Here is a 17,500-nt window from a genome sequence, read left to right as displayed (position 1 = left end):
TAATGAACAGGCCAGCCGTGTGAGGAAGTCATTAACGAAGAGAGTAACTAATGAACAGGCCAGCCGTGTGAGGAAGTCATTAACGAAGAGAGTAACTAATGAACAGGCCAGCCGTGTGAGGAAGTCATTAACGAAGAGAGTAACTAATGAACAGGCCAGCCGTGTGAGGAAGTCATTAACGAAGAGAGTAACTAATGAACAGGCCAGCCGTGTGAGGAAGTCATTAACGAAGAGAGTAATAATAATGAACAGGCCAGCCGTGTGAGGAAGTCATTAACGAAGAGAGTAACTAATGAACAGGCCAGCCGTGTGAGGAAGTCATTAACGAAGAGAGTAAAAAGGGTTCCTGACAACAAGATCTGTTATTTTAAAACCTCAGTGTTTGAGAGGAAGTCGGGTTTAAAACCTCAGTGTTTGAGAGGAAGTCGGGTTTAAAACCTCAGTGTTTGAGAGGAAGTCGGGTTTAAAACCTCAGTGTTTGAGAGGAAGTCGGTTTAAAACCTCAGTGTTTGAGAGGAAGTCGGTTTAAAACCTCAGTGTTTGAGAGGAAGTCGGTTTAAAACCTCAGTGTTTGAGAGGAAGTCGGTTTAAAACCTCAGTGTTTGAGAGGAAGTCGGTTTAAAACCTCAGTGTTTGAGAGGAAGTCGGGTTTAAAACCTCAGTGTTTGAGAGGAAGTCGGTTTAAAACCTCAGTGTTTGAGAGGAAGTCGGTATAAAACCTCAGTGTTTGAGAGGAAGTCGGGTTTAAAACCTCAGTGTTTGAGAGGAAGTCGGGTTTAAAACCTCAGTGTTTGAGAGGAAGTCGGGTTTAAAACCTCAGTGTTTGAGAGGAAGTCGGGTTTAAAACCTCAGTGTTTGAGAGGAAGTCGGGTTTAAAACCTCAGTGTTTGAGAGGAAGTCGGGTTTAAAACCTCAGTGTTTGAGAGGAAGTCGGGTTTAAAACCTCAGTGTTTGAGAGGAAGTCGGTTTAAAACCTCAGTGTTTGAGAGGAAGTCGGGTTTAAAACCTCAGTGTTTGAGAGGAAGTCGGTTTAAAACCTCAGTGTTTGAGAGGAAGTCGGGTTTAAAACCTCAGTGTTTGAGAGGAAGTCGGGTTTAAAACCTCAGTGTTTGAGAGGAAGTCGGTTTAAAACCTCAGTGTTTGAGAGGAAGTCGGTTTAAAACCTCAGTGTTTGAGAGGAAGTCGGGTTTAAAACCTCAGTGTTTGAGAGGAAGTCGGGTTTAAAACCTCAGTGTTTGAGAGGAAGTCGGTTTAAAACCTCAGTGTTTGAGAGGAAGTCGGGTTTAAAACCTCAGTGTTTGAGAGGAAGTCGGGTTTAAAACCTCAGTGTTTGAGAGGAAGTCGGGTTTAAAACCTCAGTGTTTGAGAGGAAGTCGGGTTTAAAACCTCAGTGTTTGAGAGGAAGTCGGGTTTAAAACCTCAGTGTTTGAGAGGAAGTCGGTTTAAAACCTCAGTGTTTGAGAGGAAGTCGGTTTAAAACCTCAGTGTTTGAGAGGAAGTCGGGTTTAAAACCTCAGTGTTTGAGAGGAAGTCGGGTTTAAAACCTCAGTGTTTGAGAGGAAGTCGGGTTTAAAACCTCGGTGTTTGAGAGGAAGTCGGGTTTAAAACCTCAGTGTTTGAGAGGAAGTCGGGTTTAAAACCTCAGTGTTTGAGAGGAAGTCGGGTTTAAAACCTCAGTGTTTGAGAGGAAGTCGGGTTTAAAACCTCAGTCTTTGAGAGGAAGTCGGGTTTAAAACCTCAGTGTTTGAGAGGAAGTCAGGTTTAAAACCTCAGTGTTTGAGAGGAAGTCGGGTTTAAAACCTCAGTGTTTGAGAGGAAGTCGGTTTAAAACCCTCAGTGTTTGAGAGGAAGTCGGTTTAAAACCTCAGTGTTTGAGAGGAAGTCGGGTTTAAAACCTCAGTGTTTGAGAGGAAGTCGGGTTTAAAACCTCAGTGTTTGAGAGGAAGTTGGGTTTAAAACATCAGTGTTTGAGAGGAAGTCGGGTTTAAAACCTCAGTGTTTGAGAGGAAGTCGGGTTTAAAACCTCAGTGTTTGAGAGGAAGTCTGTTTAAAACCTCAGTGTTTGAGAGGAAGTCGGTTTAAAACCTCAGTGTTTGAGAGGAAGTCGGGTTTAAAACCTCAGTGTTTGAGAGGAAGTCGGGTTTAAAACCTCAGTGTTTGAGAGGAAGTCGGTTTAAAACAGTGTTTGAGAGGAAGTCGGTTTAAAACCTCAGTGTTTGAGAGGAAGTCGGGTTTAAAACCTCAGTGTTTGAGAGGAAGTCGGTTTAAAACCTCAGTGTTTGAGAGGAAGTCGGTTTAAAACCTCAGTGTTTAAGAGGAAGTCGGTTTAAAACCTCAGTGTTTAAGAGGAAGTACCTTTAAAACCTCAGTGTTTGAGAGGAAGTCGGTTTAAAACCTCAGTGTTTGAGAGGAAGTCTGTTTAAAACCTCAGTGTTTAAGAGGAAGTAGTTTTTTTTGACAAGACATTTCAGATGTTTTATATAATCCTCTCTCTTAAGATCCGTCCGTACCTGCATAAGTTCAAAAATCTCTTTCTTGGTGGATTTGATCTCCAGGAAGAAGCCGTAGGGGTAAGAGCACTTGAGGATGCGACGCGTCTTCAGCAGCTCCAGTACAGCATCTTCAATGAACGTAGTGTCAGGCGGGCCTCCGTCTCCTGAGAGAGAAGAAGAGATCACGGATCAGGATTACTCACGCTCTCATACACACCGACTCCATCATATCACATTCAGAAGAGAAAAAGAAAAGTGATATATTTGAAGTACTTTAAGAGAGTGTCTTTAATACATCTCCACTGATTTCAGTCTGTGTGTTGGTCTATTTATTTGACAATGGTTGTCTGCAAAACTAAATGGAACAAAACGATGAAAAAAACACATTGACATGACGCGAACATCCACATACGTCCACTCAAGGCTCTGCTCAGCTGTTCCATCTTGTCTTTGGCGGTCTTCAACAGGCGCTGCTCCAGCTAGATGGAAGGACAGACAAGATAAGGTCCCACTACAGGACTTTCTAAAGCTACATGACATTTAAACAAACCCAGCTCTGCCCTACTTACCTGGACAGGGTTGTTAGGCTACACCAGGACTTACTAAAGCTATTTACCTGGTAGCTGTGTTCATGGTTCTGGAAGCGGGTCCAGTATTTACCTGGTAGCTGTGTTCATGGTTCTGGAAGCAGGTCCAGTATTTACCTGGTAGCTCTGCTCATGGTTCTGGAAGCAGGTCCAGTATTTACCTGGTAACTGTGTTCGTGGTTCTGGAAGCAGGTCCAGTTCTTACCTGGTAGCTGTGTTCATGGTTCTGGAAGCGGGTGTAGTAATGCATGAAGCGGTCCAGTTCCTGGAATCCCTTGTGCTTCTTCTCAGCCTGCAATGACAAGAAGACGAGAGAAAAAATATATATAAATATTTTTAAAAACACTATACATTTATATAGCTTATAATGGACCCATATATTTATATGAATTATAACAGACCTATATATTTATATAAATTATAACAGACCTATATATTTATATGAATTATAACAGACCTATATATTTATATAACAGACCTATATATTTATATAACAGACCTATATATTTATATGAATTGTAACAGACCTATATATTTATATGAATTATAACAAATAACTGCCCTATTTCGGGCCTGTAAATTGATTTAGAAAACAAAATCGGTCCAAAAAGTATGGGCCCAACGTTGAATGTCTAAATCCCGATGTGGCCCTCCAGACAAAATGATTCCCCACCCTGCTCTAGTCTTCCTGATGTGGCCCCACCCTGCTCTAGTCCTCATGATGTGGCCCCACCTCGCTCTAGTCTTCCCGATGTGGCCCCACCCTGCTCTAGTCTTCCCGATGTGGCCCCACCCTGCTCTAGTCTTCCCGATGTGGCCCCACCCTGCTCTAGTCTTCCTGATGTGGCCCCACCCTGCTCTAGTCTTCCTGATGTGGCCTCACCCTGCTCTAGTCTTCCTGATGTGGCCCACCCTGCTCTAGTCTTCCTGATGTGGCCCCACCCTGCTCTAGTCTTCCTGATGTGGCCCCACCCTGCTCTAGTCTTCCTGATGTGGCCCCACCTCGCTCTAGTCTTCCTGATGTGGCCCCACCTCGCTCTAGTCTTCCTGATGTGGCCCCACCCTGCTCTAGTCTCTAGACTCACAGTGAGTCCCAAACGGCATCCTATTACCTATATAGTGTACTACTTTTAACCAGAGCCTATAGGGAATAGGTGATAGGGTGTCATAATCCCTATATAGTGCACTACTTTTAAACAGAGCCTATGAGGGATAGGTGATAGGGTGTCATAATCCCTATATAGTGCACTACTTTTAACCAGAGCCTATGAGGGATAGGTGATAGGGTGTCATAATCCCTATATAGTGCACTACTTTTAACCAGAGCCTATGAGGGATAGGTGATAAGGTGTCGATTCAGCCAGCCACAGTGTCCTCTGCCAGCAATGACAAAACAACCGATTCTTATTGCCTCTCAGTCTCTCATCTCTCCCTGGCAGGGCTGGTCTTGGTGAGTGGAGTACAGCAATATAACACAGGACAAAGGTGAACTGCAGAAGTACATCTCTCCCTGGCAGGGCTGGTCTTGGTGAGTGGAGTACAGCAATATAACACAGCAGTGAGTGAGTGAGTGAGTGAGTGAGTGAGTGAGTGAGTGAGTGAAAGAGTGAGTGAAAGAGTGAGTGAAAGAGTGAGTGAGTGAGTGAGTGAGTGAGTGAGTGAGTGAGTAAAAGAGTGAGTGAAAGAGTGAGTGAGTGAGTGAGTGAGTGAGTGAGTGAGTGAAAGAGTGAGTGAAAGAGTGAGTGAGTGACTGAGTGAGTGAGTGAAAGAGTGAGTGAGTGAGTGAAAGAGTGAGTGAAAGAGTGAGTGAGTGAAAGAGTGAGTGAGTGAGTGAGTGACAGAGTGAGTGAGTGAGTGAGTGAAAGAGTGAGTGAGTGAGTGAGTGAGTGAAAGAGTGAGTGAGTGAGTGAGTGAAAGAGTGAGTGAGTGAGTGAGTGAGTGAAAGAGTGAGTGAAAGAGTGAGTGAGTGAGTGAGTGAGTGAAAGAGTGAGTGAGTGAGTGAGTGAAAGAGTGAGTGAGTGAGTGAGTGAAAGAGTGAGTGAGTGAGTGAGTGAGTGAGTGAAAGAGTGAGTGAGTGAAAGAGTGAGTGAGTGAGTGAAAGAGTGAGTGAGTGAGTGAGTGAAAGAGTGAGTGAGTGAGTGAGTGAAAGAGTGAGTGAGTGAGAGTGAGTGAGTGAAAGAGTGAGTGAGTGAAAGAGTGAGATAGTGAAAGAGTGAAAGAGTGAGAGTGAAAGAGTGAGTGAGTGAAAGAGTGAGTGAGTGAAAGAGTGAGTGAGTGAGTGAAAGAGTGAGTGAGTGAGTGAGTGAAAGAGTGAGTGAGTGAGTGAGTGAGTGAAAGAGTGAGTGAGTGAGTGAGTGAAAGAGTGAGTGAGTGAGTGAGTGAGTGAAAGAGTGAGTGAGTGAAAGAGTGAGTGAGTGAAAGAGTGAGTGAGTGAGTGAAAGAGTGAGTGAGTGAGTGAGTGAAAGAGTGAGTGAGTGAGTGAAAGAGTGAGTGAGTGAGTGAAAGAGTGAGTGAGTGAGTGAAAGAGTGAGTGAGTGAGTGAGTGAAAGAGTGAGTGAGTGAGTGAGTGAAAGAGTGAGTGAGTGAGTGAGTGAGTGAAAGAGTGAGTGAGTGAGTGAGTGAAAGAGTGAGTGAGTGAGTGAAAGAGTGAGTGAGTGAGTGAAAGAGTGAGTGAGTGAGTGAAAGAGTGAGTGAGTGAGTGAGAGTGAGATAGTGAAAGAGTGAAAGAGTGAGAGTGAAAGAGTGAGTGAGTGAAAGAGTGAGTGAAAGAGTGAGTGAGTGAAAGAGTGAAAGAGTGAAAGAGTGAGAGAGTGAGAGAGTGAGTGAGAGAGTGAAAGAGTGAAAGAGTGAGATAGTGAAAGAGTGAAAGAGTGAGAGTGAAAGAGTGAGTGAGTGAAAGAGTGAGTGAGTGAAAGAGTGAGTGAGTGAAAGAGTGAAAGAGTGAAAGAGTGAGAGAGTGAGTGAGTGAGTGAGAGAGTGAGAGAGTGAGAGAGTGTGTGTGTGTGTGTGTATTCCACACCTCCACAGTCATGTCTTTGTTCTGCTCCTCCACCTGGTTGATGACCTCATAGCGGGTACAGCGGTAGTAACCTCCAGTAGACGAGCTGTGTTTCTTCCACTCCTCCAGACAGATCCAGCAGAAGTCATATTTACACTGCAGAGAGGGAGAGAGGGAAGAGGAGGTGGTCAGTCAGTAGCAGGACATACCAAGGCCCTAACCTCTGGCATGACTAAATGTCAATAGCAGGACATACCAAGGCCCTAACCTCTGGCATGACTAAAGGTAGTCAGTCAGTTGCAGGAAATACCAAGGCCCTAACCTCTGGCATGACTAAAGGTCAGTAGCAGGAAATACCAAGGCCCTAACCTCTGGCATGACTAAAGGTCAGTAGCAGGAAATACCAAGGCCCTAACCTCTGGCATGACTAAAGGTCAGTAGCAGGAAATACCAAGGCCCTAACCTCTGGCATGACTAAAGGTCAGTAGCAGGAAATACCAAGGCCCTAACCTCTGGCATGACTAAAAGTAGTCAGTCAGTAGCAGGAAATACCAAGGCCCTAACCTCTGGCATGACTAAAGGTCAGTAGCAGGAAATACCAAGGCCCTAACCTCTGGCATGACTAAAGGTCAGTAGCAGGAAATACCAAGGCCCTAACCTCTGGCATGACTAAAGGTCAGTAGCAGGAAATACCAAGGCCCTAACCTCTGGCATGACTAAAGGTCAGTAGCAGGAAATACCAAGGCCGTAACCTCAGGCATGACTAAAGGTCAGTAGCAGGAAATACCAAGGCCCTAACCTCTGGCATGACTAAAGGTAGTCAGTCAGTAGCAGGAAATACCAAGGCCCTAACCTCTGGCATGACTAAAGGTCAGTAGCAGGAAATACCAAGGCCCTAACCTCTGGCATGACTAAAGGTAGTCAGTCAGTAGCAGGAAATACCAAGGCCCTAACCTCTGGCATGAGTAAAGGCAGTCAGTCAGTAGCAGGAAATACCAAGGCCCTAACCTCTGGCATGACTAAAGGTCAGTAGCAGGAAATACCAAGGCCCTAACCTCTGGCATGACTAAAGGTAGTCAATCAGTAGCAGGACATACCAAGGCCCTACCCTCTGGCATGACTAAAGGTCAGTAGCAGGAAATACCAAGGCCCTAACCTCTGGCATGACTAAAGGTCAGTAGCAGGAAATACCAAGGCCGTAACCTCAGGCATGACTAAAGGTCAGTAGCAGGAAATACCAAGGCCCTAACCTCTGGCATGACTAAAGGTAGTCAGTCAGTAGCAGGAAATACCAAGGCCCTAACCTCTGGCATGACTAAAGGTCAGTAGCAGGAAATACCAAGGCCCTAACCTCTGGCATGACTAAAGGTAGTCAGTCAGTAGCAGGAATTACCAAGGCCCTAACCTCTGGCATGAGTAAAGGCAGTCAGTCAGTAGCAGGAAATACCAAGGCCCTAACCTCTGGCATGACTAAAGGTCAGTAGCAGGAAATACCAAGGCCCTAACCTCTGGCATGACTAAAGGTAGTCAGTCAGTAGCAGGACATACCAAGGCCCTACCCTCTGGCATGACTAAAGGTCAGTAGCAGGAAATACCAAGGCCCTAACCTCTGGCATGACTAAAGGTCAGTAGCAGGAAATACCAAGGCCCTAACCTCTGGCATGACTAAAGGTCAGTAGCAGGAAATACCAAGGCCCTACCCTCTAAAGCCTGGGACCCATAAGGGAGCCGGCCAAAGACGGTCTGTGGCTGGGTAGCTGGCCTGAAGCTCAAGAAGTTGCTGGAACGCGGACTGAACAAGAGTTTTCCCCCTGTGATTTAAAACGAATCAATGGTCCTCTATGTGTTCTCTTGATCTGCCACCAGGGAGTCACTCCATCCGTTTACACACCGTATACAGATCTATCCATCTGAGAGGAAATGTCCCGACTAGAGGTAAAACAACCGAACACTACTACCTTTCAACATGATTTACAGTCTTATTCAGCCCTCGGTGATTCCAACTAGAAACACGGCTTTGCTGGCTGTGTGGTGACGATGTAAAAAGGAAACTAAAACACAAAGCCAACTGCTGAAATCACTGTTGTCCTGAGGAGACAGGACTTGGATGGCACTCAAGATAATCTATAGTATATAGTGAGTGACAGAGAGAGAGAAGAGAGTTACACACAGAGAGAGAGAGAGAGGAAGAGAGAAGAGAGGAGAGAGTAACAGAGAGAGAAGAGAGTAACACAGAGAGAGAGAGAGAGAGAGAAGAGAGAGAGTAACAGAGAGAGAGAGAGAGTAGAGGAGAGCGTAACAGAGAGAGACAGAGAGTAACAGAGAGATACAGTGCCTTGCGAAAGTATTCGGCCCCATTGAACTTTGCGTCATTGGAACGACATTTATTGGATATTTCAAACTTTTTTAACAAATCAAAAACTGAAAAATTGGGCGTGCAAAATTATTCAGCCCCCTTAAGTTAATACTTTGTAGCGCCACCTTTTGCTGCGATTACAGCTGTAAGTCGCTTGGGGTATGTCTCTATCAGTTTTGCACATCGAGAGACTGAATTTTTTTTCCCATTCCTCCTTGCAAAACAGCTCAAGCTCAGTGAGGTTGGATGGAGAGCATTTGTGAACAGCAGTTTTCAGTTCTTTCCACAGATTCTCGATTGGATTCAGGTCTGGACTTTGACTTGGCCATTCTAACACCTGGATATGTTTATTTTTAAACCATTCCATTGTAGATTTTGCTTTATGTTTTGGATCATTGGCCAGACAAATCTCCGTCCCAGTCTCAGGTCTTTTGCAGACTCCATCAGGTTTTCTTCCAGAATGGTCCTGTATTTGGCTCCATCCATCTTCCCATCAATTTTAACCATCTTCCCTGTCCCTGCTGAAGAAAAGCAGGCCCAAACCATGATGCTGCCACCACCATGTTTGACAGTGGGGATGGTGTGTTCAGGGTGATGAGCTGTGTTGCTTTTACGCCAAACATAATTCAATTTTGGTTTCATCTGACCAGAGCACCTTCTTCCACATGTTTGGTGTGTCTCCCAGGTGGCTTGTGGCAAACTTTAAACAACACTTTTTATGGATATCTTTAAGAAATGGCTTTCTTCTTGCCACTCTTCCATAAAGGCCAGATTTGTGCAATATACGACTGATTGTTGTCCTATGGACAGAGTCTCCCACCTCAGCTGTAGATCTCTGCAGTTCATCCAGAGTGATCATGGGCCTCTTGGCTGCATCTCTGATCAGTCTTCTCCTTGTATGAGCTGAAAGTTTAGAGGGACGGCCAGGTCTTGGTAGATTTGCAGTGGTCTGATACTCCTTCCCTTTTCAATATTATCGCTTGCACAGTGCTCCTTGGGATGTTTAAAGCTTGGGAAATCTTTTTGTATCCAAATCCGGCTTTAAACTTCTTCACAACAGTATCTCGGACCTGCCTGGTGTGTTCCTTGTTCTTCATGATGCTCTCTGCGCTTTTGACGGACCTCTGAGACTATCACAGTGCAGGTGCATTTATACGGAGACTTGATTACACACAGGTGGATTGTATTTATCATCATTAGTCATTTAGGTCAACATTGGATCATTCAGAGATCCTCACTGAACTTTTGGAGAGAGTTTGCTGCACTGAAAGTAAAGGGGCTGAATAATTTTGCACGCCCAATTTCTCAGTTTTTGATTTGTTAAAAAAGTTTGAAATATCCAATAAATGTCGTTCCACTTCATGATTGTGTCCCACTTGTTGTTGATTCTTAACAAAAAAATACAGTTTTATATCTTTATGTTTGAAGCCTGAAATGTGGCAAAAGGTCGCAAAGTTCAAGGGGGCCGAATACTTTCGCAAGGCACTGTAGACAGAGAGAAAGAGAGAGAGAGGAAGAGAGAAGAGAGTAACAGAGAGAGAGAGAGAACGACAACATCATGAAGTACAACAGGTCTGTCACTACAATATCATGTAGTACAACAGACATATCACTACAACACTACAACATCCTGTAGTACAACAGACCTGTCACTACAACATCATGTAGTACAACAGACCTGTCACTACAGCACTACAACATCATGTAGTACAACAGACCTGTCACTACAGCACTACAACATCATGTAGGACAACAGACCTGTCACTACAGCACTACAACATCATGTAGGACAACAGACCTGTCACTACAGCACTACAACATCATGTAGGACAACAGACCTGTCACTACAACATCATGTAGGACAACAGACCTGTCACTACAGCACTACAACATCATGTAGGACAACAGACCTGTCACTACAACACTACAACATCATGTAGGACAACAGACCTGTCACTACAACATCATGTAGTACAACAGACCTGTCACTACAACATCATGTAGTACAACAGACCTGTCACTACAGCACTACAACATCATGTAGTACAACAGACCTGCCACTACAACACTACAACATCATGTAGGACAACAGACCTGTCACTACAGCACTACAACATCATGTAGGACAACAGACCTGTCACTACAGCACTACAACATCATGTAGTACAACAGACCTGCCACTACAACACTACAATATCATGTAGTACAACAGATATATCACTACAACATCATGTAGTACAACAGACCTGTCACTACAATATCATGTAGTACAACAGACCTGTCACTACAACATCATGTAGTACAACAGACCTGTCACTACAGCACTACAACATCATGTAGTACAACAGGACTGTCACTACAGCATCATGTAGGACAACAGGCCTGTCACTACAACAGGCCTGTCACTACAACCACACGTAGGACAACAGGCCTGTCACTACAACATCATGTAGGACAACAGGCCTGTCACTACAGCCCTCAGGCTAGTACAGAGCTGACGACAGTCCCCAAGGCCCGTGTCTCTCTACTCTCAACATACCCATTCATCTCTTTCAGCTACAGCAGAACAGTCCTGGTGGATGTGATTTAGGCCTAGTGACAGATGTCTTCTCTCGTTTCTGGTTGTGTTGAATGTGACAACGTGAGACATGTTTTAAATGGCTGTTGGGAGTAGCCTAGTCACAGTTTTGACTTAAAATCAGCTTGAATATCTACGGCAAGACTAGCAATGATTACCAACCAACTTGACAGAGCTTGAAGAATTATTTTTTAAAGAATAATGTGCAAATATTGTTCAATCGAGGCGTATAAAGGTCTCAGAGACTTACCCAGAAAGCCTCACAGATGTATAGTATGTATAGTTTTTTTCCCCCTTGTCAATCGACACACAATAACTCATAATGACATCACAATACCTCATAATGACATCACAAAAACAGTTTTTTTTTTTTTTTTTTGGCAAATGTAGTTAAAATTTAAAAAACGGAAATATCACATTTCCATAAGTATTCAGACCCTTTAATCAGTACTTTGTTGAAGCACCTTTGGCAGCGATTACAGCCTCAAGTCTTCTTGGGTATGACGCTACAAGCTTGACACACCTGTATTTGGGGAGTTTCTCCCATTCTTCTCTGCAGATCCTCTCAAGCTCTGTCAGGTTGGATGGGGAGCGTCGCTGCACAGCTATTTTCAGGTCTCTACAGAGATGTTAGATCGGGTTCAAGTCCAGGCTCTGGCTGGGCCACTCAAGGACATTCAGAGACTTGTCCCGAAGCCACTCGTGCATTGTATTTGCTGTCTGCTTAGGGTTGCTGTCCTGTTGGAAGGTGAACCTTCGACCCAGTCTGAGGTCCTGAGCGCTCTGGAGCAGGTTTTCATCAAGGATCTCTCTGTACTTTGCTCTGTTCAGCTTTCCCTGGATCCTGACTAGTCTCCCAGTCCCTGCCGCTGTAAAACATCCCCACAGCATAATTCTGCCACCACGCTTTAATGTAGGGATGGTGCCAGGTTTCCTCCAGACGTGATGCTTGGCATTCAGGCCAAAGAGCAATCTTGGTTTCATCAGACCAGAGAATCTTGTTTCTCATGGTCTGAGAGTCCTTTAGGTGCCTTTTGGCAAACTCCAAGCTGGCTGTGATGTGCCTTTTACTGAGGAGTGGCTTCCATCTGGCCACTCTACCATAAAGGCCTGATTGGTGGAGTGCTGCAGAGATGGTTGTCCTTCTGGAAGATTCTCCCATCTCCACAGGGTTCATGGTCACCTCCCTGACCAAGGCCCTTCTCCCCTGATTCCTCAGTTTGGCTGGACGGCCAGCGCTAGGAAGAATCTTGTTTTTTTTGCTTTGTCATTATGGGGTATTGTGATGTCATTATAGGGTATTGTGATGTCATTATGGGGTATTGTGATGTCATTATGGGGTATTGTGATGTCATTATTGGGTATTGTGATGTCATTATGGGGTATTGCGTGTAGATTGATGAGGGAAACAAATAAATGTAATCCATTTTAGAATAAGGCTGTAATGTAACAAAAAATGTGGAAGAAGTCAAGGGGCCTGAATACTTTCAGAAAGCCCTGTACACAAAAGAGAGATCCGAATTTCAGAAGGGTTGAATGTGATTAGACTCTTAGAGCGCCACACCATCAGAGAGTTGCCCTACTTTTCCCCTGACCATAACAAAACAACATTTTCCAGATAACTCTCGGTCCTCAAATACATTCCCTGGAGTATCTAACATTATAAACTGGGTGGTTCCAGCCATGAATGCTGATTGGCTGACGGTCGTTCTACATTCAGACCGTATACCACGGGTATGGCAAAACATTTATTTTTACTGCTCTAATTAAGTTGGTAACCAGTTTATAATTAAGCAATAAGGCACCTCGGGGTTAGTGATATATGGCCAATATACCACAGCTAAAGGCTTTATCCAGGCACTCCACGTTGCGTCGTACATAAGAACAGCCCTTAGCCGTGGTATATTGGCCATATACCACACCTCCTCAGGCCTTATTACTTAATTATAACATTCTTCAGAAAGATATCCTGGTTACCTCCCAAATGGCTCCCTATTCCCTATTTAGTGCACTACTTCTGACTAGGGCCCCATAGACTCTGGTCAAAAGCAGTGCACTATATAGGGAGTAGGGTGCCATTTGGTACTCGATGTCCAAGACACTGTTGGTCTACCTACCTTAGCACACTGCATGTGGTTGCAGCCTTCGTTCTTCTGAATAGGAGACTTGCAGTTGGCGCAGGGTTTGGCGTTGGACAGTAACCACAAGCAGTTGGCTGCATCTTCATAGGCTTCACTCACACCGGCCACTTCCCAGGGGGAAAAACATCAACACAACAGACAGCTAACTGGACACGACTCATTCCACAGCATTCAGAGAGTGTTCCTACAACCTACAGAGTGTGTGTGTGTGTGAGAGAGAGAGAGAAAAGAGAGAGACAGAAAGAGAGAGAGACAGAAAGAGAGAGAGACAGAAAGAGAGAGAGACAGAAAGAGAGAGAGACAGAAAGAGAGAGAAAGAGACAGAAAGAGAGAGAAAGAGACAGAAAGAGACAGAAAGAGAGAGAAAGAGAGTGTGAGTGTGAGTGTGAGTGTGAGTGTGTGTGTGTGTGTGTGTGTGTGTGTGTGAGTGTGTGTGTGAGTGTGTGTGTGTGTTCTTTCTAATAGCCCATTACAACCTGACGGTAATCGCTGCTTTTGAAACACTGCGTCTTTATTCTCTGGAAGGCATCCTAATTGGCACCCTATTCCCTATGTAGTACACTACTTTTGACCAAGGCGCATAGGACACAAAGTCTACTACTTTTGACCAGAGCCCTATGTAGGGAATAGGGTAACTTTTGAGAAAAATCACTGACTGAACAGAATGGAACCGCGATAGCTTTTAAAGCCTGAACAAAAGCACTCAGTGAAACTGGTTTCAAAGCACAACAATAACGCCTTTCATTCCTGCCTGAAACCTGGTGTTGCCTGTAGCTAGCATCTGAAACCTGGTGTTGCCTGTAGCTAGCATCTGAAACCTGGTGTTGCCTGTAGCTAGCGTCTGAAACCTGGTGTTGCCTGCAGCTAGCGTCTGAAACCTGGTGTTGCCTGTAGCTAGCGTCTGAAACCAGGTGTTGCCTGCAGCTAGCGTCTGAAACCCGGTGTTGCCTGTAGCTAGCGTCTGAAACCAGGTGTTGCCTGTAGCTAGCGTCTGAAACCCGGTGTTGCCTGTAGCTAGCGTCTGAAACCCGGTGTTGCCTGTAGCTAGCGTCTGAAAGCCGGTGTTGCCTGTAGCTAGCGTCTGAAAGCCGGTGTTGCCTGTAGCTAGCGTCTGAAAGCCGGTGTTGCCTGTAGCTAGCGTCTGAAAGCCGGTGTTGCCTGTAGCTAGCGTCTGAAAGCCGGTGTTGCCTGTAGCTAGCGTCTGAAAGCCGGTGTTGCCTGTAGCTAGCGTCTGAAACCCGGTGTTGCCTGTAGCTAGCGTCTGAAACCCGGTGTTGCCTGTAGCTAGCGTCTGAAACCCGGTGTTGCCTGTAGCTAGCGTCTGAAACCCGGTGTTGCCTGTAGCTAGCGTCTGAAACCCGGTGTTGCCTGTAGCTAGCGTCTGAAACCCGGTGTTGCCTGTAGCTAGCGTCTGAAACCTGGTGTTGCCTGTAGCTAGCGTCTGAAACCTGGTGTTGCCTGTAGCTAGCGTCTGAAACATGGTGTTGCCTGTAGCTAGCGTCTGAAACCTGGTGTTGCCTGTAGCTAGCGTCTGAAACCTGGTGTTGCCTGTAGCTAGCGTCTGAAACCTGGTGTTGCCTGTAGCTAGCGTCTGAAACCTGGTGTTGCCTGTAGCTAGCGTCTGAAACCTGGTGTTGCCTGTAGCTAGCGTCTGAAACCTGGTGTTGCCTGTAGCTAGCGTCTGAAACCTGGTGTTGCCTGTAGCTAGCGTCTGAAATCTGGTGTTGCCTGTAGCTAGCGTCTGAAACCTGGTGTTGCCTGTAGCTAGCGTCTGAAACCTGGTGTTGCCTGTAGCTAGCGTCTGAAACCTGGTGTTGCCTGTAGCTAGCGTCTGAAACCTGGTGTTGCCTGTAGCTAGCGTCTGAAACCTGGTGTTGCCTGTAGCTAGCGTCTGAAACCTTGTGTTGCCTGTAGCTAGCGTCTGAAACCTGGTGTTGCCTGTAGCTAGCGTCTGAAACCTGGTGTTGCCTGTAGCTAGCGTCTGAAACCTGGTGTTGCCTGTAGCTAGCGTCTGAAACCTGGTGTTGCCTGCAGCTAGCGTCTGAAACCTGGTGTTGCCTGTAGCTAGCGTCTGAAACCTGGTGTTGCCTGCAGCTAGCGTCTGAAACCTGGTGTAGCCTGTAGCTAGCATCTGAAACCTGGTGTTGCCTGCAGCTAGCGTCTGAAACCTGGTGTTGCCTGTAGCTAGCGTCTGAAACCTGGTGTTGCCTGTAGCTAGCGTCTGAAACGCGGTGTTGCCTGTAGCTAGCGTCTGAAGTGGTGAGGTGAGCAGGACTGAGCCCCACATTGCACCCTATTCCCTATATAGGGCTCAAGTCAAAAGTAGTGTACCATAAAGGGAATAGGGAGGCATTTGAGACACAGGCAAGGATTGGAGTCCATGAAGTTGAACGGTCCATCAATGGATGGCAGATATCAAGCCTAGCAGCAGTGACTTGGATACAGCTGGATTTGTTTTTGGGGGATGATATGATTTCTGAAGGAAACGTGCCCATATCATCACACAGGAAACAAACATTTTTAGGGTTGTGGCTCCCTCAGTAGGAAGCCGTTTGGGTGACTGATCGGTTTCCATAAATAGAGCATCTGTGACCGATTCCACATTTCTGCTTCTGTCAAAAGAGATTGTTGTAATGTGTAATGAAGGACAGAAGCCATATTTAATATGTGAAGTGGTATTCACAGTCTACTGAGGTAAAAGAGCAAGAGATGCACAACAACAACAACACATGAAGAAGTACACTGGGTTTTCTTTAGAAAACGATAATCCATTAACAGTAGAGATGCTTACATTCCTGGGGTCTCATCTCAGTCACTTCAGCCAGCCACATCTTCCATGTCTGGCAGTCGCATGGTTCATGGGCTTCTCCCTGGCACTCCCTGGAGACAGACAGACAGAAAGACGGATGAGTTCACCCTCCAGACACATCATACTGTCTATTTATGTTCTGTCTGAGAAACACATCCTATGCATTACTCAAGACTACCACAGACATGAAAGGAGTAGACAATAGAATGCAGTATCAAACATCTCTGTGTTCTAACAATATTGTAAGAGATGTCTTACTGCTCATACCACTCATCTAATCTAATGACTAGACAGGATAGAATGCAGTATCAAACATCTCTGTGTTCTAACAAGACTGTAAGAGATGTCTTACTGCTCATACCACTCATCTAATCTAATGACTAGACAGGATAGAGTGCAGAATCAAACATCTCTGTGTTCTAACAATATTGTAAGAGATGTCTTACTGCTCATACCACTCATCTAATCTAATGACTAGACAGGATAGAATGCAGAATCAAACATCTCTGTGTTCTAACAATATTGTAAGATATGTCTTACTGCTCATACCACTCATCTAATCTAATGACTAGACAGGATAGAATGCAGAATCAAACATCTCTGTGTTCTAAGAAGACTGTAAGAGACTTATAGAATCTCTGCCAAGGCTCATTGAAGGTGTTCTGGAGGCTGGTGGTGGCCCAACGCCCAATTAACACACTTTATGTTGGTGTTTCCTTTATTTTGGCAGTTACCTGAATATATATTTTTTAAACGCTATGAACAGGCCCCAATTAACATCAACGTGGCGGTAGTGGTGTAATCTAATGAGCAATATTAGTTACTATCAAAGATTATGATAACTAACCCTTTCGTCTGTGGTGTTATTAGCTACTATGCTAGCTAGCAGGCTAGATAAACATGTTGCTCTGATATCTGATAGGACAGGGCTCTCTCCCAACCCTGGTCCTGGAGTGATACCCTCCTGTAGGTTTTCAATCCAACCCCAGTCTTAACTTTCCTGATTCAGCTTTATCCTGGACTATCAGACAACCATCTTATTACATTTGCAACAAAATATTTCGCTTAGACCCCAACCAAGGACTATCAAAAGCCACAATATAAATTCTCAGACAACCCAAAGATTGTCTTGAGAATTCCTAGATGCCCTTCCAGACTCCCTCCACCCACCCAAGGACGTCGGAGTACAAAAATCAGATAACCACCTAACCGAGGATCTAAAGTTAACCTCGCAAAGGAACTAGCTCCCTGGTACACAGAAAATACCCGAGTCCTGAAGCAAGCTTCTAGAAAATTGGAACGGAAAATGGCGCTCCACCAAACAGGAAGTCTTCCGACTAGCTTGGAAAGGCCGTACCGTGTAACATGGAAAAGACCTCACTGCTGCTCCACCAAACAGGAAGTCTTCCGACTAGCTTGGAAAAGACCTCACTGCTGCTCCACCAAACAGGAAGTGTTCCGACTAGCTTGGAAAGAGTACAGTGCAATATGGAAAAGACCTCACTGCTGCTCCACCCTACAGGAAGTCTTCCGACTAGC

At 45.2% G+C, this 17,500-nt stretch overlaps 1 protein-coding gene across 1 annotated transcript in view; it reads right to left on the bottom strand.

The window, feature by feature from the left end:
* Positions 1-17,500, bottom strand: part of LOC139394132 (ankyrin repeat and IBR domain-containing protein 1-like) — a 58,034-nt gene that overhangs the window by 6,011 nt on the left and 34,523 nt on the right. Inside the window, exons 11-16 of the mRNA XM_071142166.1 lie at positions 15,944-16,032; positions 13,129-13,259; positions 6,099-6,233; positions 3,285-3,371; positions 2,905-2,971; positions 2,511-2,656 (exon numbers count right to left, since the gene is read on the bottom strand). Coding sequence (XP_070998267.1) covers positions 2,511-2,656; positions 2,905-2,971; positions 3,285-3,371; positions 6,099-6,233; positions 13,129-13,259; positions 15,944-16,032 — 655 coding nt within the window. The remainder of the gene's footprint in view (positions 1-2,510; positions 2,657-2,904; positions 2,972-3,284; positions 3,372-6,098; positions 6,234-13,128; positions 13,260-15,943; positions 16,033-17,500) is intronic.

This window comes from Oncorhynchus clarkii, unplaced genomic scaffold (genome assembly GCF_045791955.1).
Source record: "Oncorhynchus clarkii lewisi isolate Uvic-CL-2024 unplaced genomic scaffold, UVic_Ocla_1.0 unplaced_contig_6317_pilon_pilon, whole genome shotgun sequence".
NCBI lineage: Eukaryota > Metazoa > Chordata > Actinopteri > Salmoniformes > Salmonidae > Oncorhynchus > Oncorhynchus clarkii.
Note: the sequence above shows the minus strand (reverse complement) of the source record. Positions and strands in the feature narration are given on the sequence as shown.